Here is a 20,359-nt window from a genome sequence, read left to right as displayed (position 1 = left end):
GGGTAAGAAAGGCCCCCAGATACCATTGAATCTGTAGTGGTTTTAAGTGTGATTTTATGAGGTTTATTGTAAACCCTAATTTGTGAAGAAGGTTTACTGTGAGTTGAGTGCAAAACTAACATTGACTTAAAGTTTTGGCTTTGATCAGCCAATCGTCCAATTAAGGGAATACGTGCATTTGTTCTCTTTTTAGAAATGCTGCAACTACAGCTAGACACTTGGGCACTCATTACGAGAGTGGCAGTCTTACCGCTGCGGTCTGCCAGTAACATCCGCCGCATTACAAGTTTGGCGGTAACGCCAGTCCGGCCGGCGCGGTCAGACCGGCACAGCTGCCGGTGAGCTCCTCCAGGCCGGCAGCATGCCTAAGGCCACCGCCCGTATTACCAGGCAGCAAGCCAGGAGGCTTTTCACGGCGTTTGCCCCACCACAAAAACCCTGATGCTAATGCACCCGGGTGACAGGAATCCCCATTCCCGCGGCCGGCACACGCACACCCATACACTTGCAGACACACACCCCCACTCGCTTACACACTTCCTGACACATACACCCACCCAACCACATACATACATCGAAAAACTCCTACCCAATCGCATGCATACATCCAAACACCCCACCCAACTGCACGCATACATCCAAACACCCCCACCAACACGCACGCATACAGTCTCACACACACACACACGCACACACCACACACATGCACCCACTACACACACACACCCCCCACTTCTGGTAGGTACCTACCTGTCTGGGACGCAAAGCAGCTCACGTCGAGGTGGTCGTCCAGGAGGGGGTGATGTCGGCGGTTTCACCGCCAATGCTGCACCGCTGTGCAAGGACTGCCGTGCCATATTACTGCTTGTAATGTGGCAGGCGGAGTCCTTCCGGCGTGGTGGTGCTTGCGGTGGACCCGGCTCTACCCGCTGTCCATCAGGCTGACGGTGTCGGATTTCCACCTGTTTCTGGGTAGAAATCCGTTGGTTCCTCATAATACGGCGGTCTTGGCATAAGACAGCCAAAGTCGAAATGAGGGCCTTAGTGAATACTCTGGAAGCGGCTGTGACCCAGAAAGGTAGAACCTTGAACTGATATTGTTGTCCTGCCACTACAAACTTTAGATATTTGCAGTGTGCAGGATGAATTGGAATATAAAAGTAGGCGTCTTTCAGATCTAGAGCGGTCAAAGTTGTCTTTTTGTAGTAATGGAATCACATCCTGAAGTGCTACCATGTTGTTAGATGTGGGGTCTTTGGTTGGAAGTCAGGTTACCCACTGTCCAAGCAAGGGCCCTCACTCTAGTCAGGGTAAAAGAGAATCACCCTCAGCTAACCCCTGCTTAACCCCTTGGTAGCTTGGCACGGGCAGTAGGCTTAACTTCAGAGTGCTAGGTTTAGAGTATTTGTACCAACACACACACACAGTAACTCAATGAAAACACTACAAAATGACAACACAGGTTTAGAAAAATAGGAAATATTTATCTAAACAAAACAAGACCAAAACGACAAATATCCACAACACATAAGTCAAGTTATCACCTTGCGCCCAGCGGTGTTTGCATCTGAAATCCAGCCGCACGATGATTCGAAAACCACGCAGCGCGTGTTGCAATCGCACCAGCCTCCGTTAGTGATGCTGTGTGTCGTTTCTTCAGCCGCGGGCATCGATCTTCAGGTTGTGTTGCAGGCGAGCGCCGATTTTCAGCCGTGAAGCCGGTGGCGCGTTGTTTTTTCAGCCGCAGATCGGAGTTGCGTCTATCTTTTCCCTGCATGGTGGTAGGTGCGTGGATTTCACCCTATTAGGCTGCTAGCTTCTCCTTTCAGGGTCCCAGGAACTGGATGGGCACAGTTGGCAGAGTAGGAGTCTCTCCAGAGACTCCAGGTGCTGGCAGAGAGAAGTCTTTGCTGTCCCTGAGACTTCAAACAACAGGAGGCAAGCTCTAAATCAAGCCCTAGGAGAGTTCTTCAAAAGATGGAAGGCACACAAAGTCCAGTCTTTGCCCTCTTACTCTGGCAGAAGCAGCAACTGCAGACTAGCTCCATAAAGCACAGTCACAGGCAGGGCAGTTCTTCTTCATCAGCTCCTCAGCTCTTCTCCAGGCAGAGGTTCCTCTTGGTTTCCTGAAGTGTTCTAAGGTCTGTGGTTTTGGGTGCCCTTCTTATACACATTTCTCCTTTGAAGTAGGCCTACTCCAGAGCAACGTCTCTCTTGATTGTGAAATCCTGCCTTGCCCAGGCCAGGCCCCAGATGCTCACCAGGGGGTTGTGTGAGGGCAAGCACAGCCCTTTCAGGTGTGAGTGACTACTCTTCCCCTCCATCATAGCACATATGGCTCATCAGGAAATGCAGACTACACCCCAGCTCCCTCTGTGTCAATGTCTAGTGAGAGGTGCAACCAGCCCAACTGTCAAAATGACCCAGACAGGACATCCACAAACAGGCTGATTCACAGAAATGGTTTAAGCAAGAAAATGCTCACTTTCTAAAAGTGGCATTTTCAAACACACAATCTTAAAATCAACTTTACTAAAAGATGTATTTTTAAATTGGGAGCTCAGCGATCCCAAACTCCACATGTCCATCCGCTCCTAAAGGGAATCAACACTTTAATTAGATTTAAAGGTAGTCCCCATGTTAACCTATGAGAGGGACAGGCCTTGCAACAGTGAAAAACAAATATAGCAATATTTCACTGTCGGGACATATAAAACACACTACTCTATGTCCTACCTTAACCATGCACTGCACCCTGCCCTTGGGGCAACCTAGGGCCTACCTCAGGGGTACCTTACATGTAAGAAAAAAAAAGGTCTAGGCCTGGCAAGTGGGTACACTTGCCAAGTCGAATTTACAGTTAAAACTGCACACACAGACACTGCAATGGCAGGTCTGAGACGTGATTACAGAGCTACTTATGTGGGTGGCACAACCAGTGCTGCAGGCCCACTAGTAGCATTTGATTTACAGGTTCTGGCAACTCCAGTGCACTTTACTCGGGGCATACTAGTAAATCAAATATTCCAATAATGGATAAGCCAGATACATACACATTTTGTAAAGGAGCACTTGCACTTCAGCACTGGTTAGCAGTGGTAAAGTGCCCAGAGTAACAAAAACAGCAAAAACAGAGTCCAGCACACATCAACAACCTGGGAAACACAGCCAAAAGCTAAAAAAAGAGACCACACCAAGGATGAAAAAAGTCTAACACATGTGAAAATGCTCTGAGATAATATATTGATTTAGGGATCTGTGACCTAAAATAGGCCTGAGAGTGCCATCCTTTTTGGGTATGAGGAAGTAGGTTAAGTACACTCCTGTTCCTTGGTACTTTATAGGAAATTTTTCTATAGCTTGTTTTGACAGAAGAGATTGAACCTCTCAGTTTAAAAGAGCGAGATGGTCTGTTGACATTTTGTGTTTGTGAGGTGTATTGTTTGGCGGTGTTGATGTCAGTTCTAAACAATAACCATGTTGGATAACGGATAGGACCCATAGTCCGAGGTTATGTCTGTCCACTGTTGGTAGTAAAATAGAAGACGCCCACTTACTGGAGTGGAATGAGGAGGGGGAATGCGGAGGTAGTCATTGTTTGGCTGTAGAGTGTTGATGTTTTTTTTCCCTGTCCTTGAAGTGGTTTCCTCTTTATGTTCCTCTGACAAAATCTTTGGAGTAGGAAGAAGCTGCAAGATTGAGTGATCAGAGGACGTGGTTGCTTTGTAGCCACCCCTGTATAATGGGTGGTGAAAAAAAAATGTTTGGTTGGTTTTGTAAGGCACCCGTCACCTTAGAAGTCAGTGTCTTTTTTCAGTTTTACTAGGGTGGAGTCAACCTTGGACCCAAATAGGTGCTACCCATCAAAGGGCATGTTGAGGACAGCTTCATGGTCTTCTGGTTTGAAACCAGAGCACCTTAACCAGGCATGTCTTCTAAGGAGTATACTGGTATTTACTCCTTGTGCAGTTGTGTCAGGCACATCTAGTGCACATCTAATTGAATTATTCACAATTGCCTGACCTTTGGAGACAATTTGCTGTGTGCACGTTTACGGTGTTGTTCTGGGAGGTGCTGAAAAATGTCTTCCATTTTGTTCCAGTGTGCCCTATCTTATCTAGCAAGCAGTGCCTGGGAGTTAGCAATGTGCCAATAATTGCCCGTCTGCGCAGAAACCCTTTTTTCCCTGCTGCATCAAGTTTTTTACTCCATTGCTCTGGAGCAGGAGAATCTCCAGTAGCCTCGCTATTTACTCTTTTCCTAGCAGTGGTCGAAACAATGGAATCTGGTGGCACTTGAGACTGAATATATATTGGGTGAGCCTTATATTTTTTCATCTACATGTGGTGTATTTATACGGGAGCGCACAGGTTCTTTGAAAATGTCCTGGACATGTCTAAGCATTCCTGGCAACATAGGGAGGAATTATATGTCCTTGTGTGTTGAAGTGAGGGTATCAAGAGTCTTCCTCTCACACCCAAAGTGTGTTGTTGGCTGTGGTCATGATTACAGCAGTTGATGAGTAAGCTACGCTACACTCTCTTTGGAGCAAAACACCCAATGCAGTCCCAGCCAGGCTATTTCCTGATGTGGTCTTCTGCCTGCACCATAGTACACTGATGTGCTCAACCAATGCAGAGGAGGAGAAATGATGTGGACAAAGGTAACAGAGAACATCCTCGCACCTGCCAGTTTGGGGATGGGTAAAGGAAAAGGGCCTCACTCGTTGTTCCTCAGGCTCAAAGCTAAAACCTGCAATCTAAACAAAACAAAAGAGACCATCCTGGGTTGTAGTGGCTATCTTGTAGAGGGTGGAACTGCTTTTCCTTCACGTGGTCACCTCAAAACTTAATTACTAGTTTTTTATTTTATTTATTTTTTTGCACCAAAGGCAACATTGCAGTTCTTAGACTGGCTATAGACATTCAAAGTAGAATTCTGCTTGTGCAGGTCTCAATGCTCTCTTCTTCTAAGTAGCCTTTCTCCAACAGTCAGTGGGCTCCATCACACAAGATGTTCAAGGCAGCTTATGCTAGTAGGGTACAGAAGTTCCAGTTTTATGCTCCTGAACCTGGCAAATGGGAGTTCAGATGCCTTCCTCAGGCTATATCTTTATGGATTAATGAGAAATCCTACTATAATGACTAGAGGTCTATGAATCATACAAGGTCACAGCTAAAGGTTTTGAATTCTACAAGTCCAGCTCTGGAACCCGTGCCAGGTAGTTCTCCGCTTTTGTGTATTACTTCCATACTGGTCACATCAAAACCTTTGTCCTCTAGTTTCAGCAGGAAAAAAGGGTTGGAGCTCTCTGTCAAGAAGATGCAAAGCAAAGGCACAAGAAGAACAGGCTTCCTCATTCAGCCACTCTCAAACCGTTGGGGTTATCACATCACTGGAAGAATGGATCAGGAGAGAAGGACTATCCCTACACTTCAAATATCTCATCCATCTCCTACCCTCCAGATCCTCATCTGGTCCATTCCAAAATCGAATTCCAATTAGCAAACATAAAGGAACACAAAGGTAACAAAAATAACTTAATATGGTTAGCCCTTAAAAAAGAAGGCAAGTGACAACATGGCAGCGCTATATACATACCTGAATTAGATTAAACAACAAGAATGACATTTTCTGAACAAGATAATTTACACAATAAGTAACCAATTAAAGCAACAATTATTCACTTTAATTGACAGAAAATGCTTCCATATTCAGTGCTAACACTACACATTGACTGGAAGAATACCAGAAAGTGTAAAACAGACCCTATCACTCTAATTCCTTGCAGGTTGATAATAGCATTTTAAGAGAACTAAAGATATAATCAATAGGAACTGTATGGCTAAAGTTTTGAAGTAATTATGTTTACCAGATTTCCTGTTACAATTAATCAAGTTTGAAATCATGTAATACGAACAAACATAGATAGTTAGGTCAATGCAGAATAATAACAAAAGATTATCACACAGCTAACCACATACTGGTATACCATGCTATGAAGAAACAAAAAGTGAAATTTACTTTGTTGCCAGATTATAACACAGGATATATGATTATTAAATTCTAAAAAATGTGACAAAATACGTATACGTCTCAGAACAATATTCAAATAACATCAAGTAAGATATAATAACACAGTTTTTTCTCTAAGGAAAAATGTTAAAAAAGGATGTGTTAATGCTTTGGAAAGTTGATAATGCATTACACTTACTTTGACAGGAAGAGAGAAACTATGAACAGTAGTGCCACGAGGATAAAAAATATGCCCCAAATAATCTGAAACAAAAAAATGTTGTGATAGTGAGGAATGCAACAGTGACGGTTCATTGTCCCAACTGTACAAATGTTCACATCACACTGTGAGCACATACACACAGATGATCGAAACTGATAAGAGACTTCAGTTGCTATGACGTTTAATCCATATATTTTCAAATTCCGTTAATAAGTGCGTTATCATTTAGACTAGGATCTGCAGGCTTCTGTTTTTTTCTCTTGTGTCGTAAGCCTCACTAATTGAGTCTCATTCACTGAGCAAGCATCCAAAAGAAAATATCCCCTTTCCTGACAGTGGGCCTGTAGTACTTTACTCTGTTTACACTGGGTGAAAACTGCGCAAATTGGATTGGCTCGGCATAGACGAAAAGTTACCATAACTTTCACTTTGTCTAGAAGGGTCCTAAACGCAAACAAATACTCATTTGGTTATATTTGATATCCTTCATGAACTTTGGGTTTTGCAATAATTTCCCGAGCCAGCTTTTAGTGAGACTCTGCCTCTAAGTTACACCTCTGGGCCAGGTTAATGACTCCACTGGTTTGAAAGGAGTGATTAACTCCATTATAGACAAGCCAGGGCATGCTCCCCCCCATGGGACAACGGTGAAGAGGAGGTTACGTTCTCTAGGTCCAGACCCACCAAGGTTTCCCTCTGAGGTCCTGGAGGAATGAAACCAGTTTTGCAGCATCAGTTAGGACCTGAGGTAACCCACGGGAAGAGCTCTTGCAGAATAAAGCTTGAATCTCCTATCTTGAAAACATCCAGGAAGCTGTACAGGGTTGGGTCAGCCTGGAGGTGATCCTAGGAAGATCATGTCAGATTTGGAGACATTATGTGGAATATTCTTCTACTGGGCAGAGACACCCACCTATCAGAACTCCCACACACTATACTTAAATGCCTATGCATGGGCAGAGAGGAGTGAACTACAGAAGAAGAAGAAAGGACCCACTGTGTGGACAGACCCTGATGGAGAAGACTCCAGACTAATACATCCTGGGGCTTTACTGGACCCTGTTTCCAGGGCCAGTGGCTCTGGCCTCAACACTCTTTTAAGGACAGTAGACAGTGGGTAAGCTGAGGATCCTGACAGACAAGGTTCCTTGCATGTTCAGGATGAGTGTGCCACCCAATAATGGTACTAGGGTGTGTAGGTTGGTGGTGTAAACTGCTTTCAGAGCCACAGGATGCTGCTGCTGAGAGAACGCAGTCCAAGGAACTACTAGGCAGTTATGGGGCAGGACTACAGGTCTCTTAGGCTCCACCTCAATGAAGAACAGTCTAAAATAAAATCCAGGAAAACTCTGAAAACTTAGAGGCCATGAAGCCCTAAACTGATATCCCTAGTGATGGCTGGACCATGCCACTAGGAGTGAAAGGCCGCACCCTGCATAAAAAAATCTCAATGTGGCCTGGGATAACTACATTTGTTGCTCCAACCCGTGGGGAGCAGCCCGGAGAGTTGCATGGGCCGTTGGACCAAGAAAAACATTACCACCTGAGGCTTTTTTGATATACCCATGCCAGGACAGGTGCTCTGGAGGAAATCACACCAGGTATCACAGCGTTGTGCTCCACAATCCTAAATTTCAATTATTCCCTGAGGAGGGCAAATGCTCCAACTGGAGTACTGTCAACAGAAAACTGATGTTGCACTTTTTCTTCTCTTGTTAGAAATCAGGAAACAATCTCAGAGGAAATCAGTCTGCATAAGAAGCCCCCAGGCCAGTACCATAGGCCGCTGTGGAAGGAGGGTGCTTCCCCAGGCACCAGAAATGTTGTTTTGACTGGGAATGTTGTTGTGTACCTCCTCTTGCTCTTTGTGCCTATGGGGAGCAGGGAGAAGACAATCACAATCCTTTAGCCCAGGCTGCTGTGAGGAGATGCATGGGCAGGAACAAACAGAAGAGATGCTGACCCCTACTGGCAGGACAAAGGCCGGGTCAGGAGCCAGCTTGACCCTGTGGGCCTGAGCTCTAAAGCATTCATTAAAAAAAAAACTGCACAGTGCCTCATATGTCATGGCAAGGGCGCCTGCTGCAAAGGGAAAATGTTTCAGTTAGAAAGTTTTTAAACAAAACAGAACACTACCACTAGTAGCTGAATCAAAGGGATTGCCATGGGCCCAAAAGTAATGGACCATAATGCGAAGGGTCAATGCCAAAAGTTGCATAATTTATTTAGTGTCACCCTCAGAGAAGCACGGGTATAATCTGCCAGGAAAGCATCAGCCCCCCTGCTAAAGCCCTGCATTGGCTTTTACAAAGTGCTACCCTAGGTTTCCTGCACTCTAGAAGAGTGGCATGCAGGAGAGGGTTTCATTAGCTATCAACTAGTACTGGAGCTGCAACTGTTTTTGAGAGGCTGGGTCTTGTGGCTGCTTGACAACTGTGGTTAAAAATAGAAATAAGACTCTGACAAAGAAATACTCAACACATGACTCCGTTCAAGACATGTGAAAAGTAAAGCTAAATATATAAATATATATATTTTTTAAAGTTAGTACCATCATAAAAGTTTTTTTTTTAATGTTGAACTGCATTTTGGTTGAAGGGCTTGCTTTGCATTTGACTATTACAATCACACACTGACAAAGCAAAAAGGCCTCTCCTACTTGCTGGGCACATGGGGTGGGGGCAGAGTACAGTGCTATTAAGAATTAAGGCTTGTTGATGCACATTGTATTGAGTTCTGTGAATAGTAAATTACTTTTCTTTTTTTTTATGGGAAAAAAGAATTTTCTGGACAGTGCTGTTTGCTGTATGTCAGAGTTGTGAATCATGTAGTGTCTTGAGACTAGGTGCACTAGAACCCTCGCCGTTCTGGGCGGACCATGAACATAGATGGCATAACCTATTGGGAGGTGTCAAAGTGTGGTCGTTAATGGTTATTACCTAATCAGTGATTCAGAGTCTAATTGTATACAGAAGAATAAAGACATCTAATCAAGAGCTTCATGTGTAGCGTGTTCCTTGCATGCTGCAGGGAACGACAATACAACTGGTGACGATTAAGGGGATATGTGCCCCAAAGAAACAAGGCTGCTCTCCCTAAGTATTTGCAGTGACCCAGAATACTGCTCATGTGTGCCACATGCATCTTGCTCGATCAAAAGCAGGTCAGAGTGTGTGTGTTTAGAATTGAAGCGCCAATCCATTCCTGATACGACCCTCGAGGAAGTGGACTGCCCTGCAGAGGGAAGTGTTCAAAAGAATAAAGACTGTGATGCGACCTAACACAGGGCTATCATTGTTATAAGAAAAAGGAAAACGATAAAGGCAGTGACAACCAGGTATGAAGCAGACAGCTAAATGAGACAGTGATCAAGTGTGAGAGACAGAATCGTTACATACAGTCAAAAGGAGGGCAACGATTTACGACCTCTGCTCAGACAGGATGACCCAAGCACAAGCAAGCAGCCTGTGCTTGTAGAAATTGCAACTGCCCCCGAGAGCTGCTGTTGCCACCTGAACAGCATACATACTCTCAGTGGCAGAAGAAAAGGGTGCGAAGTATGATGCAGCTGCATTTCTGAAACTGCCAGACGGACTGCGTGGATTGAAATATTTGATTACTTCATAGATGTCCCAGAAGAAGCAGACGGTAAGAAAACCATTAATTATTTAAAGACCCTTGCCAGTGATGGAGCAAAAGAAGTCTTGTAGACGGAGGCAATATTGTATCGTCAGATTAAACCATTGAATACCAAATTCAATCAGATGCCGAATGTTGAATATAAAAGGTACGTTTTCAATTAGGTGAGACAGTATGATGGTGAAACGATAGACAAGTTTGTCGAAAGACTCAACGTGTTCATCAAAGACTAACGATGAAGAAGCCATATGTCTTCCTTCAGAAGACGCATGTTGAGAGAGACGCTCAGTCTAGACAAAATACTCCTGGCTGCAAAAGCTGATGAAAGAGCAGAACGACAAGCTGAGGATATGGAAGCTGTAACAGCAAAAAACGAATCTGCATTGCAACATCGAAAAATGTGTCAGCGCTGTTCATGAAGACCAAGCACAAGCGCCAAGCACACACGTGCAACTCAACATCTTTAAAGAAAGAAAAGGTGTGTTTTCAATGTGGGTTTTCATATCCCCACGATGACAAGTGCCCAGCCATCAGACAAACATTCAAAGGCTGTGGAAAAGTAAACCACTTTGTAATGGTTGGCAAGGCAAAAGAGAAACCAAATGCTTTCCATTGTGAAGAGAAAATGGACACCAGAAAGTTCCAGACGTAGTCTCGCCACGCCACAGGGCCAAAAAGCAACATCAACACGACTAGTAGAAACCCAACAAAGTCGCCCATCCTCAAGCTCATCCTGCACAGACTCATGCTATGATGTCAACCAAAGGAGGCTAGGAACGTGTTGGATGGGTTTCATGCAGGGATGAACAAATGACAAAGATAAATCATCAAACAGAACAACCACATTTCTTTAGACACTGCCCCAAGATCACAATAAAGATTAAAAGTTGCCCCCTAAACTTCATCAGAGATAGTGGTGCATCAATTAACATCATGCCAGTTGAGAAGTTTATTAGACTGTCTCCTATGCCACTACTAAACCTGCCAAACACAAAGGTGTACAAATGGGCAGCTTCTAAACCACAGTGGAGTTAAGAATCATTCACCGAGACCATGAAATATAAAGCAGTATCAGTGCAAATGCTATTTCACATACTTCTAGGAACTTCATCTAGTGCATATGACAGCTCAGCTTTGCCACTGCTACTGACATGGGACTGATGTCTCAATTACAACTTGCACACAAAATGGGAAATCGTAAGGCAGTTTCAGTCAGTATTCCATGGTCTTGGGAGACTCCAGACAATGAAAGTACTTCTTCACATTGACAAGGACATTAGCCATGCTGCTCAGCAGCACCACAGAATTGCCTTTCATTTGCAAGAAGCCATTGAGAAAAAAATGAAAATGCTGTTGAAGCATGACATTATTGAGCGCTCCACTGATCCTATGGCATGGGTTTGCCCATAGTGGTGGTGCCCAAAAAGGACATTGGAGGTGCACTGCGCATCTGTGTTGATAAGTGCCAGGCTAATAAAGTAATTGAAAGAAAGACATCCTGGTACACATATACGGGACATGATCATGCAACTGAATGGTGCCAAAGTCTTCTCTCGTCTTGACCTTAACAAAGGATATCACTAACTCAAACTGGAAGAGAACTGCAGGCACATTACCACTTTTTCGACTCATGTTGGTTTCCTCAGATATAAAAGATTGAGCTTGGGACGGTCATCAGCTGCAGAAATATTTCAATAACGTTTTCCAATCATTACAGACCACAAAGCGCTACTCACTATCTTCATGAACCCGAAAACCAAGATGCCTCCTCGCATTGAGAGGTGGAGTTTGCCACTGCAAGAGGATGACTACATGATTGGGCACAAGCTGGGTAAACAGCAGAACCCTGCACGAGTGCCTCTACGTAGACACAGCTTGACATCCAAAACTGCTGAAAAATACATCAATTTAATAGCACAGTCCAGCATGCCGGCAGCCTTATCCATTGAACAGATCACTGAAGCTACTAATGCTGACAAGAACATGCTCATCTCGAGAGACATCATTTCAGATCAGTCCTGGAAAAAGAGCATTCGACCCTTGGAGGATGACCTTGAATTTCAAAAGTTAAAATTTTTTACAGTATGAACCTTCTGCAACCAAAGGTGTTGTGCTGAGAGGCTCAAGAATCGTAATACCAAAGAGCCTACAACAGCAAGTCATTGAACTGGCTCATGAAGGACATATTGGCATCATGGCTACCAAAAGAGCACTAAGAGATCGAGTGTGGTTCCCCTTCGTGGATGAGCAAGTTGAGAATAGACTAAAGGAGTGTCACCTGTGCAACTGTCTTTCCCCTAAAGCAACTCAACATCCACTGAACATGTCTGTCCTTTCTACACAGGCTTGGGAAAGTGTTGCTGTTGATTTCTTTGGGCCGTTAGGGAACGGACATCATTTCATGGTAGTCATGGATGAGTATTCACACTTTCCGCTAGTGGAAGAAATGTCATTGAACACCCATGACAATGTCACAGAGCAACTGGTGCCTCATCTTCACAGCGTGGAGATACCCGGCATTCTCAAATCTGACAATGGCCTGCCGTTCAATAGTCGAGGGTTCAAAAAGTTTCTAGTCAAACTGAATGTCAAGCATCAAAAGACCACAACTCTATGGCCGCAAGCAAATGGCACTGTTGAACGATTCATGGGCACCCTTAAGAAAGAATTGTCACATTTCAAGCACCTCCCTCAAAGTTTGTCACCTCTTGCGATCTTTGATGGGGTGATTTTAACTGACAGTCCAGCTAAAGCAGTAGAGTCTACACCATTGGTGCTCAATCAGAGTGTATCTCCACCATCTCATATCACTTGATCTGGTCCACTAGTGCAAGTGCCTCAAAGATTTATTGAAGAGATCTGATAAAACTATTATTTGCACCTTCTGTTTAACAAGGGGGGGAGATGTAGTGTTGTGAGACTAGGTGCTCTGGGACCCGCACGGTGCTGGGTTGACCTTCGAGATTCATTGCATGACCTCCTGGGAGGTGTTAAGGTATGGTTGTTAACAGTTATGATGTAATCAGTGATTCAGAGTGTGGTTGTTTGTGGAGGAATAAAGACGTCTAATCAAGTGCTCCATGTGTGGTGTGTTCTTTGCATGCTCACGGGCTGGGAAGTACACTACAAATCACTAACTCACAGAACCTCCCCTAAGTAAGCCTTGGACTGCTCTGTCTCACTACCTTGAGAGTCAAGTGCTAAAAAGGGGGTACATGAGTACCTGTTTGGGATCTGCAGTATGGGGCCGCAAGACACCAGAGGCAAAAAGCCACAGTTATTACAATTAAGGCCTAGAACCTTCATATTTTCCTATGACACTCTGACCTGGATTTCTCATACAGAACCCAAGAAAATAAATGGCGGTTGTCACTAAAGAAAGATATCAAAATTTAAAATAAAAAATGACAAAATTTACAGTGGAGAATATCACCTTTCAACAAATCACAATGCACAAAGTAACATAAGGCTTAATGGAAAATTAAGCTGAACACCAAATAAAATTATGCAATTCTGATAAACAAACCACAAGGACCAGAATGGATATCAAAGCTTTTTTACAATCTCAATAAAGCCTGCTTGTGACAAAAACTGATGCTCTCTTGAGAAAAGCGTGTTGTACCCAAAAAACATACATTAAACCATTTAGAACAGTTTTAGGAAAGTCAGGAACCTTAGATGTAAGTCAGACTTCCAGATACTGGAAAACAGTTTTAGAAGGGTGATGAGAAGGTTGAAGACAAATGACGGACTTTGGACTTTATACAGGTGAATGCTACTGAATTAAATGGAGTATTAACTAATCAAGGTGCTCTTTAGACAAAGGTTCACTGGTCTACAAATCTTTTCCAAATAAACAGCCACCTTCTTTCCATCTGGGTAAGGTGCCTTGAGACCACTTACTGGGCTCAGGTAATTGCAAAATTTCAATCAAGGAAAACAAAAAGTGGCATGCTCAGGTTCTCCCTGCCAGTACAAAACCTGGATACTGTCTGGGGGTCAAAAGTGGGCACAAAACCCCAGACTTTCTCTCTCTGGCTGTACCTGTATTTATTAGCTTCTGGCAAAATTATGCAAATATGACTCTGCGGATCACTAGCTCCAACTGACCGGACAGCATCCTCCTTAAATGAGATGTTTTAGGATAGGTCACCTGCCCTTTTTTTAAAAATAAAAACTGGCTTTCAGTTAGCCAAAGTAAGTAATTGTACTCTGAAGGAACACAAAGAGCAAGGGCAGATAATAAACCTTGATGCTAAAGTCAAAATGGCTACTAATGTGCTTTCAAACTGAGGTGGGAACTCTTAACATGATCCTACTTTTTTCCAAGTTAAAAACTGATCTCTTTACTTTCAAATCTTACAGTTGTAATTCTAATTTCTTACTGAATCAAACAATGTTTCCAATAATTTTACAGTGCACTGATCCACATGTAACGATATCTTTCAAATTACACACAACAGGAGGCTCTAAGCAGTTTCTATTGCCACAACAAAAGTCCAGACATACTTGAATAGTTTGTCTATTGTTTTTAATAAATAAAATTCAACAATGTGCTTTCTTCCACTTGCCATCAATGTTTCTTGGGGATAGGTTAGTTAATGTGGAATACAGTCTTTTCTGCTACAAAAAATTACTATTATGAGATAAGGTAGCACATCTGATGCACTTTCTAGTATGATCATCAACCCATTTGGTAGAGGAGATCCCTATGTACGAACAAGTATTTTGGGTAAGGTTTCAATGCTCCTTCTTTGCTTATCTTGAGGCTACACATTTGATAAATCATCGTTAGACACTGAATTACTAATTTTCATCCAGAGCTTTCCACTGTAGCAAAGTATTACTTTTAGCAGCCATGACTGCAGTGATTAAAGAAAATGGAACTGTTACAGGGACTTTAAACAAAATGCATTGCTTTCTAATTTAATTCAGATAGAGCACTGCATAAATGTAAAAAAAAAAAAAAAGGATTTGTTAGACCTGGCATCCTTGGTTTCAACTCTCCTGTTTTGCTGAATTTGTTTTTGTTGTCTTCAGGACTCTGCACACATTACCACTGCTAACCAGTAATAAAGTCATTATGCCCTATCCTTAAAACCGGGTAGAACTAGCATATATCCAATTGGCATATTTACTTGCTTGTATGTCCCTCGTAAAGTGGCATTACCTGTGCCCAGGGCCTGTAAATAAATTAAATGCTACTAGTGGGCCTGCAGCACTGATTGTGCCACCCACTTAAGTAGCCCTTTAAACATGGCTCATGCCTGCCAATGCAAAGCCTGTGTGCAGTTTTAAACAGCCATTTCGACCTAGCAAAATAAACCTTATGCCAGGCCCACACCTTCCTTGTAATGTGTATAAATTACCTCTGGGGAAGACCCTGGACATCCCAAAGAGCAGGGTGCAGGGTATTTAGGAGGTTGGACAAGCACTTTTAGGTTTTACATGCCCTGGTAGTGAAAACCCCTTATATTTGTTTTTCACTACTCTAAGGCCCATTTCTCCTGTAGGATAACATTGTTGTTACCTTATTACATTTATTAAGCTGTAACTTTCAAATGGAAACAGGTTCCCCAGATCATGGTTGGGGCCCTTGCAACTGTTATGAAAACTCCTCTTTATGGTAAACTCAGATTTTAAATTACTATTTTGAAAATGCCACTTTTACAAAGTTGGCATTTTGCTACCTTTTCATTTTTTAATCTTGGTCTTAACCTACTTCTGAATTATTAAATATGGTGGCTATGGTTCTGAGCCAATTGTATTCTCTTTTCTTTTCTCTCTCCTGCATACACCTATAGTCTGTGTTCATCATAGATCTGACCATTATTGGCATAAGATCTTCGGTTAAGAACCACCATCTTTACAAGGGGTGGCCTGTCAGACATTGCAGCGCCAGTCTGACGAGGAGCTTGCCCAGTGATGAAGCTTGACATCCTATCGGGTGTGTGAGGGCTCTCTAGCTCTTGATCATCAATAGCCCTGTGTCTTTTTCAGCACTTTATTCTTCGTCATTAGTTATATTTGAGAGAGTGTACACTGGACCAATAATCTCCCTGTTCCCTCCTTTATTACAATTTTACTACCTTAGCCATTTATTGCCTACAGCCTGTCTCTTGGTCACATGACTGGGTGCAGCTGATAGTTGGGCTTTGTGTATTCCTCCTGGACAGTCACGCACAATAGGGAACGTAGGTGTGCCTGGGTGGGGCATCACTGGCAGGGCGGGAGGACACAGCTTGGCACAGTCCTTCTTACATTTGAATAGGCTGTGTCCTGCCTCCATATAAAGGGCTGCGTGCAACCTGTAGTTAGTCTAGAGCCAGGAAAGGGGAAGCAAAATCCCTGTGCACTTGTAAAGGAAACCTCTCGCACCTTCTCCTACTTCAAAGGAGGCACCTGTTATGAATATTGGACCTCAGACACCAACTCTTCATTACACTTATGGACCTGTGGAGACTGCCAGGAAGAAGGACTGCTCGACTGCTGAAAGGTCTGCCACTCTGCTGGACTGCAGCCTTGCTGCCCTGCTGCCATCCTGCCTGAGACATAGGGTCTAAGGGCTAGTCTGCTGGACTCCTCTTCAAAGCTGTAGGGTCATAAGGATAAGTTACTTAACTGTAAATCCTAGTTCTCTTCCAGGAGTATCCTCATCAAAATCATTAACAATGAATATTCCCACCCTCGTGCGGGGACCCCGGAGCATACATAAAATACACACATGTATAAGTATGAAATATGCACAAAAAAATATATATAGCATTTTTTGTAGACAATTTTCATACCAAACTCATGTATACGTGTGTACAACAGCAATGCAGACTATATTCAAAAACAGGCTAAAATGCTTTATTTCTATTGATTTTTTTTTTTTTTTTTTAAACAGTCCCTTTAAAAATTTCTAGAAGAGAAAAACTTTCCAAAGCCCCATAGCTGGGCCCAGGGAAAGAAGCAGTAGCAACATCAGTGAAAAAAGAGAAAAAACTACATTGAAAACAATGGAGCATTATTAGCCAATAGGCTGCATGCAGGTTAACACAGCAGAACCATAAAATTCTGGCACCGTGCCTTTAAGACCCTGAGCACCTCCAGTATCCCACCATGCCTCAGGGGTGAAGGAGAGGTGACAGTTGGTTCACAGTTAGGTCAGTTCTTTTTTCCGGCTTCTTCTAAGAGGATCCTGGAGCATTGAGCTCTCAGTTTTTCTGAGTTTTTCTCAGGAAAATATTTAAAAACAGCGTTTTTTCTACCTTCACTCGACATTTCACACCTTTGTCTGAGTCGAGGGATTTTTTCCTGACTGGAAAACACCTTCTCTTTTTGTGAAGTGCCCTTCCTGTGGGAAGAAAAAGGCCCAGTCTGATCCACACTCTGTCTGTATTGTGTTTTTCCCTCAGAGTCACTGCCCTGACACTTGCAGACACTGCAAGAACATGTCAAAAAGAACTCTGAAGGACAGGGAGAAGATCAGACTTCATGGTCTTCATGAGAGGCAGAAGACATCGTCCTCTCCGCTTCCCAGGCAGCCAACAAGCCATTCTCAGGAAAGACAGGGTAGATCGACGTCAGCTGGTAGGAAGGTCCCTGTTTGTTCCCCGTCGACGTCATCGCTGCCGCCGTCACATCGTCATAGATCGCCGTCAACAGCGACTTGACCGACGTCGATGGATACGACGTCGAAGGTACATAGCCATCATAAGGGCAGATCTCTGTCGACGGCAACCCACCGATCGACGTCGAGCCAGCAGCGCCGTGCTCATTCGCTGTCGAAGGCCTTGCATCCCTCGACGGCACGGAAGACGAAGTCGAGATCGCCTCAACGGCGAGAGCAAAGACATCTGTCGTCGGCGACCCATCACTCGACGGCGAGGCACACAACATCGAGCAGGTCACGGTAAAGGGACCACCGGTCATTGTCGAGGCGCTCAACGTCGAGACCAGAGCAGTCCGTGGTACTCCCTTCAACGTCGTTGCATCTTTCGACGTCGACACAGGTGTTGCCTATCGCACAAGGAGAAGAGCGTCAGCTACCGCCGCCTGATAAGAACACTCCAACAAGTCCAGTGGTCTCCATAAGGAGTGGTTCGTCTCGGCAGTCGAGAGTCGCATCGTCTGGGCACATCTCGCCCATCAACCTATCGCCAAGGTGGATCTCGGAGCAGGTCACGCTCCCAGAGAAGATCCAGATCAAGATCACGCCGTCACAGAAGGTCTCCTTCTTGGTCCACATCGTCGGGGTCTTCAGTAAGAGGGTACTCCCCGACTCTAACAGATTCTCCACCAGCTAGAGTTTCCCCGGTGGATGACATCACAACTTTTAACATGGTGCTTCTCAGGGGAGCACAAAAGCTGAATATTGAGGTCCCAGAGCCTTCAACCTCCTCATCCGTAATCTTTGAAACCCTACAACATAGGGCCGTTTCAATGTTTTTCCTGTGGAACAGCTGAACTAACTATACCTACCCAGTGGCGACCACCACTGGGAACTTGGCTATATATTTGACACTGTTTGATGAATCTTCATGACCTTTTCATGAAAAAAGTGTGCCTAAGGGTTTTGTTGTTCAAGGAAAGTTTTTGGGGTGATCTGTCAAGCGGCGACCGAGACAAATGAGGGCAGGGGGAATGGGGGGTCAAAAAAGTGCATTTTCCATTTTAATTTCATAAGGATTTTGAACATGACTACAGTCCGACCTGCTGGACGGATTTACACCATATTTGGCAAAAAGGTAACTTTTGGTCTGCAGGTTATGCTTTTTTTTAATTTGGTGTAAATCCGTTCGGTAGTTTAAAAGGAAATACAAATGTGTATATGTATGGCTGCAACGCCTTTGCAAAGATCTGATTGGCTGCCAACACTTCAACCAGGTGGCAGCTATTTTGGGACTCTACTTCAGCCGAGTCCTTAAAAATAAATTTTTTTAAAAAAGAATAGGAAGCAGGGTAGAGATAACCTGAGCCCCTAGCCTTGGGAATCCCTACATTTTTTAAAAATTCACAGCAAGATTCTTGAATATTAACAAATTTCAAAGTGACCTTAAAAAAAAAAAAGAAAAAAAAAAAAAAACAAGCACGGTCTCCTATGCTTACTTTTAATATTGCCCCAGGGTGGACAAGGTCTCAAGGGCATAATTATTATTAAGGAGAGGTGCATGGGGCTCACATCCTAGGGCTTTCAAAAGCCCTGGTGACCACCATCTCCCTGAGGCAACATGAAACATAACTGCGGGGGGCTGCGTGGACCCCCCGGGGCCCTGGATACTGCCACCTCCCTGGGACAACAACAAAGAAAGAGATGCGTGGGGAGGACAATGAGGACCCTACCCCCGGGGAACACCACCTCACCGGGGGCAACAACTACAAAAGAGATGCATGGGGTGCATGCACCCCTCTGGGGACCACAAGCTGCTCGGGAATTCAATAATAAAATGATGTGGGGGGCCACATGGACCCCCAGGCTCCAGGAACCACCACCTTCCCAGAGCTGCAAAGAAATAATTATGCAGGGATGCTGACCTCGTCTCCACCCCTCAGCACCGGGGGGGGCCACCACCTCTCTGGAGCCAATTAATTTAAAAAACATATGGAGGGGGCAACACGATCCCCCTACCGGTCCATATACAGCCCCGGGGACCATCACCTACACGGGGCCAGCCCTGTGCAGAACAGAGGAGTGGAGCTGCACGGCCCCCCTACTGCACCCATTAACAGTCATGGGGTCCTCCACCCCACCAAGGTTCCTGCTGCCTTCTGAGGTGCTCACCCTCGGGAGGTGGCTGTTTGCTTTTGCTTGGCAAAGCAAACGTAACTCCACTCCCAGCAAGCAGGAGCTTAAAAACTGCCACTGCTTGCTGGGCGTGTTTTCATCTCTTTCTCTTCCAGCAGACTTTTTTTAGCGCAATATCTCATGTGGTGTCTGTGAAAAGTAGATTCCTTCTAATCTGCCGCTGAAGCGAGAGATTGTGTTCTAAACTTTTAAAAACTACAAATATGTAAACTTGCAGTGAAGACCCGACTGTTTGGCCCGCTCCATATATATAAGTGGTATATAACGTCTTAACCCCCCCCTCCCTTTTTTCTCTGGAAGATGGAGGGATTACTAAAAGCACCCCAAACCCTGAGTGCATTTCTCACCGATTTCGGGGATGCTTTCTTGACGCATAGGAATATGATCACCTCAATACCAAAGAAGCACTTCATGAGAGCTGTCGGGTAGGCCGCAGGATGTGTGTGGCATGGCATTTGTGGTTATAAGGGGTTGGCTGCAGGGCCTGGCCGCAACCCAGGCCCTAAGGCCTACTTCCGCTGCGCACGACCAAAGGCCGTGAGAGGCACAGGGTTGGTCACAGGGCCTAGCCACAGCAGTGGGTGGAACAAAGTGAAAGTATTTAAAATGACTTTACATTAAAAAAAAGACATTCACTGTAAAAAAACAAAGGTAAAAGGAATGTTATAGTTAGGAAATAGAATTTAAAATAA

The 20,359-nt window shown here is 44.3% G+C and overlaps 1 protein-coding gene across 1 annotated transcript in view; it reads right to left on the bottom strand.

The window, feature by feature from the left end:
* LMBRD1 (LMBR1 domain containing 1) overlaps window positions 1–20,359 on the bottom strand; it is a 360,506-nt gene that overhangs the window by 210,699 nt on the left and 129,448 nt on the right. The window contains exon 10 of the mRNA XM_069235723.1: window positions 6,215–6,279. Within this exon, the coding sequence (XP_069091824.1) occupies window positions 6,215–6,279 (65 nt within the window). The remainder of the gene's footprint in view (window positions 1–6,214; window positions 6,280–20,359) is intronic.

This window comes from Pleurodeles waltl, chromosome 5 (assembly GCF_031143425.1).
Source record: "Pleurodeles waltl isolate 20211129_DDA chromosome 5, aPleWal1.hap1.20221129, whole genome shotgun sequence".
Classification (NCBI taxonomy): Eukaryota; Metazoa; Chordata; class Amphibia; order Caudata; family Salamandridae; genus Pleurodeles; species Pleurodeles waltl.
This window is presented reverse-complemented; position numbering and strand designations above follow the sequence as displayed.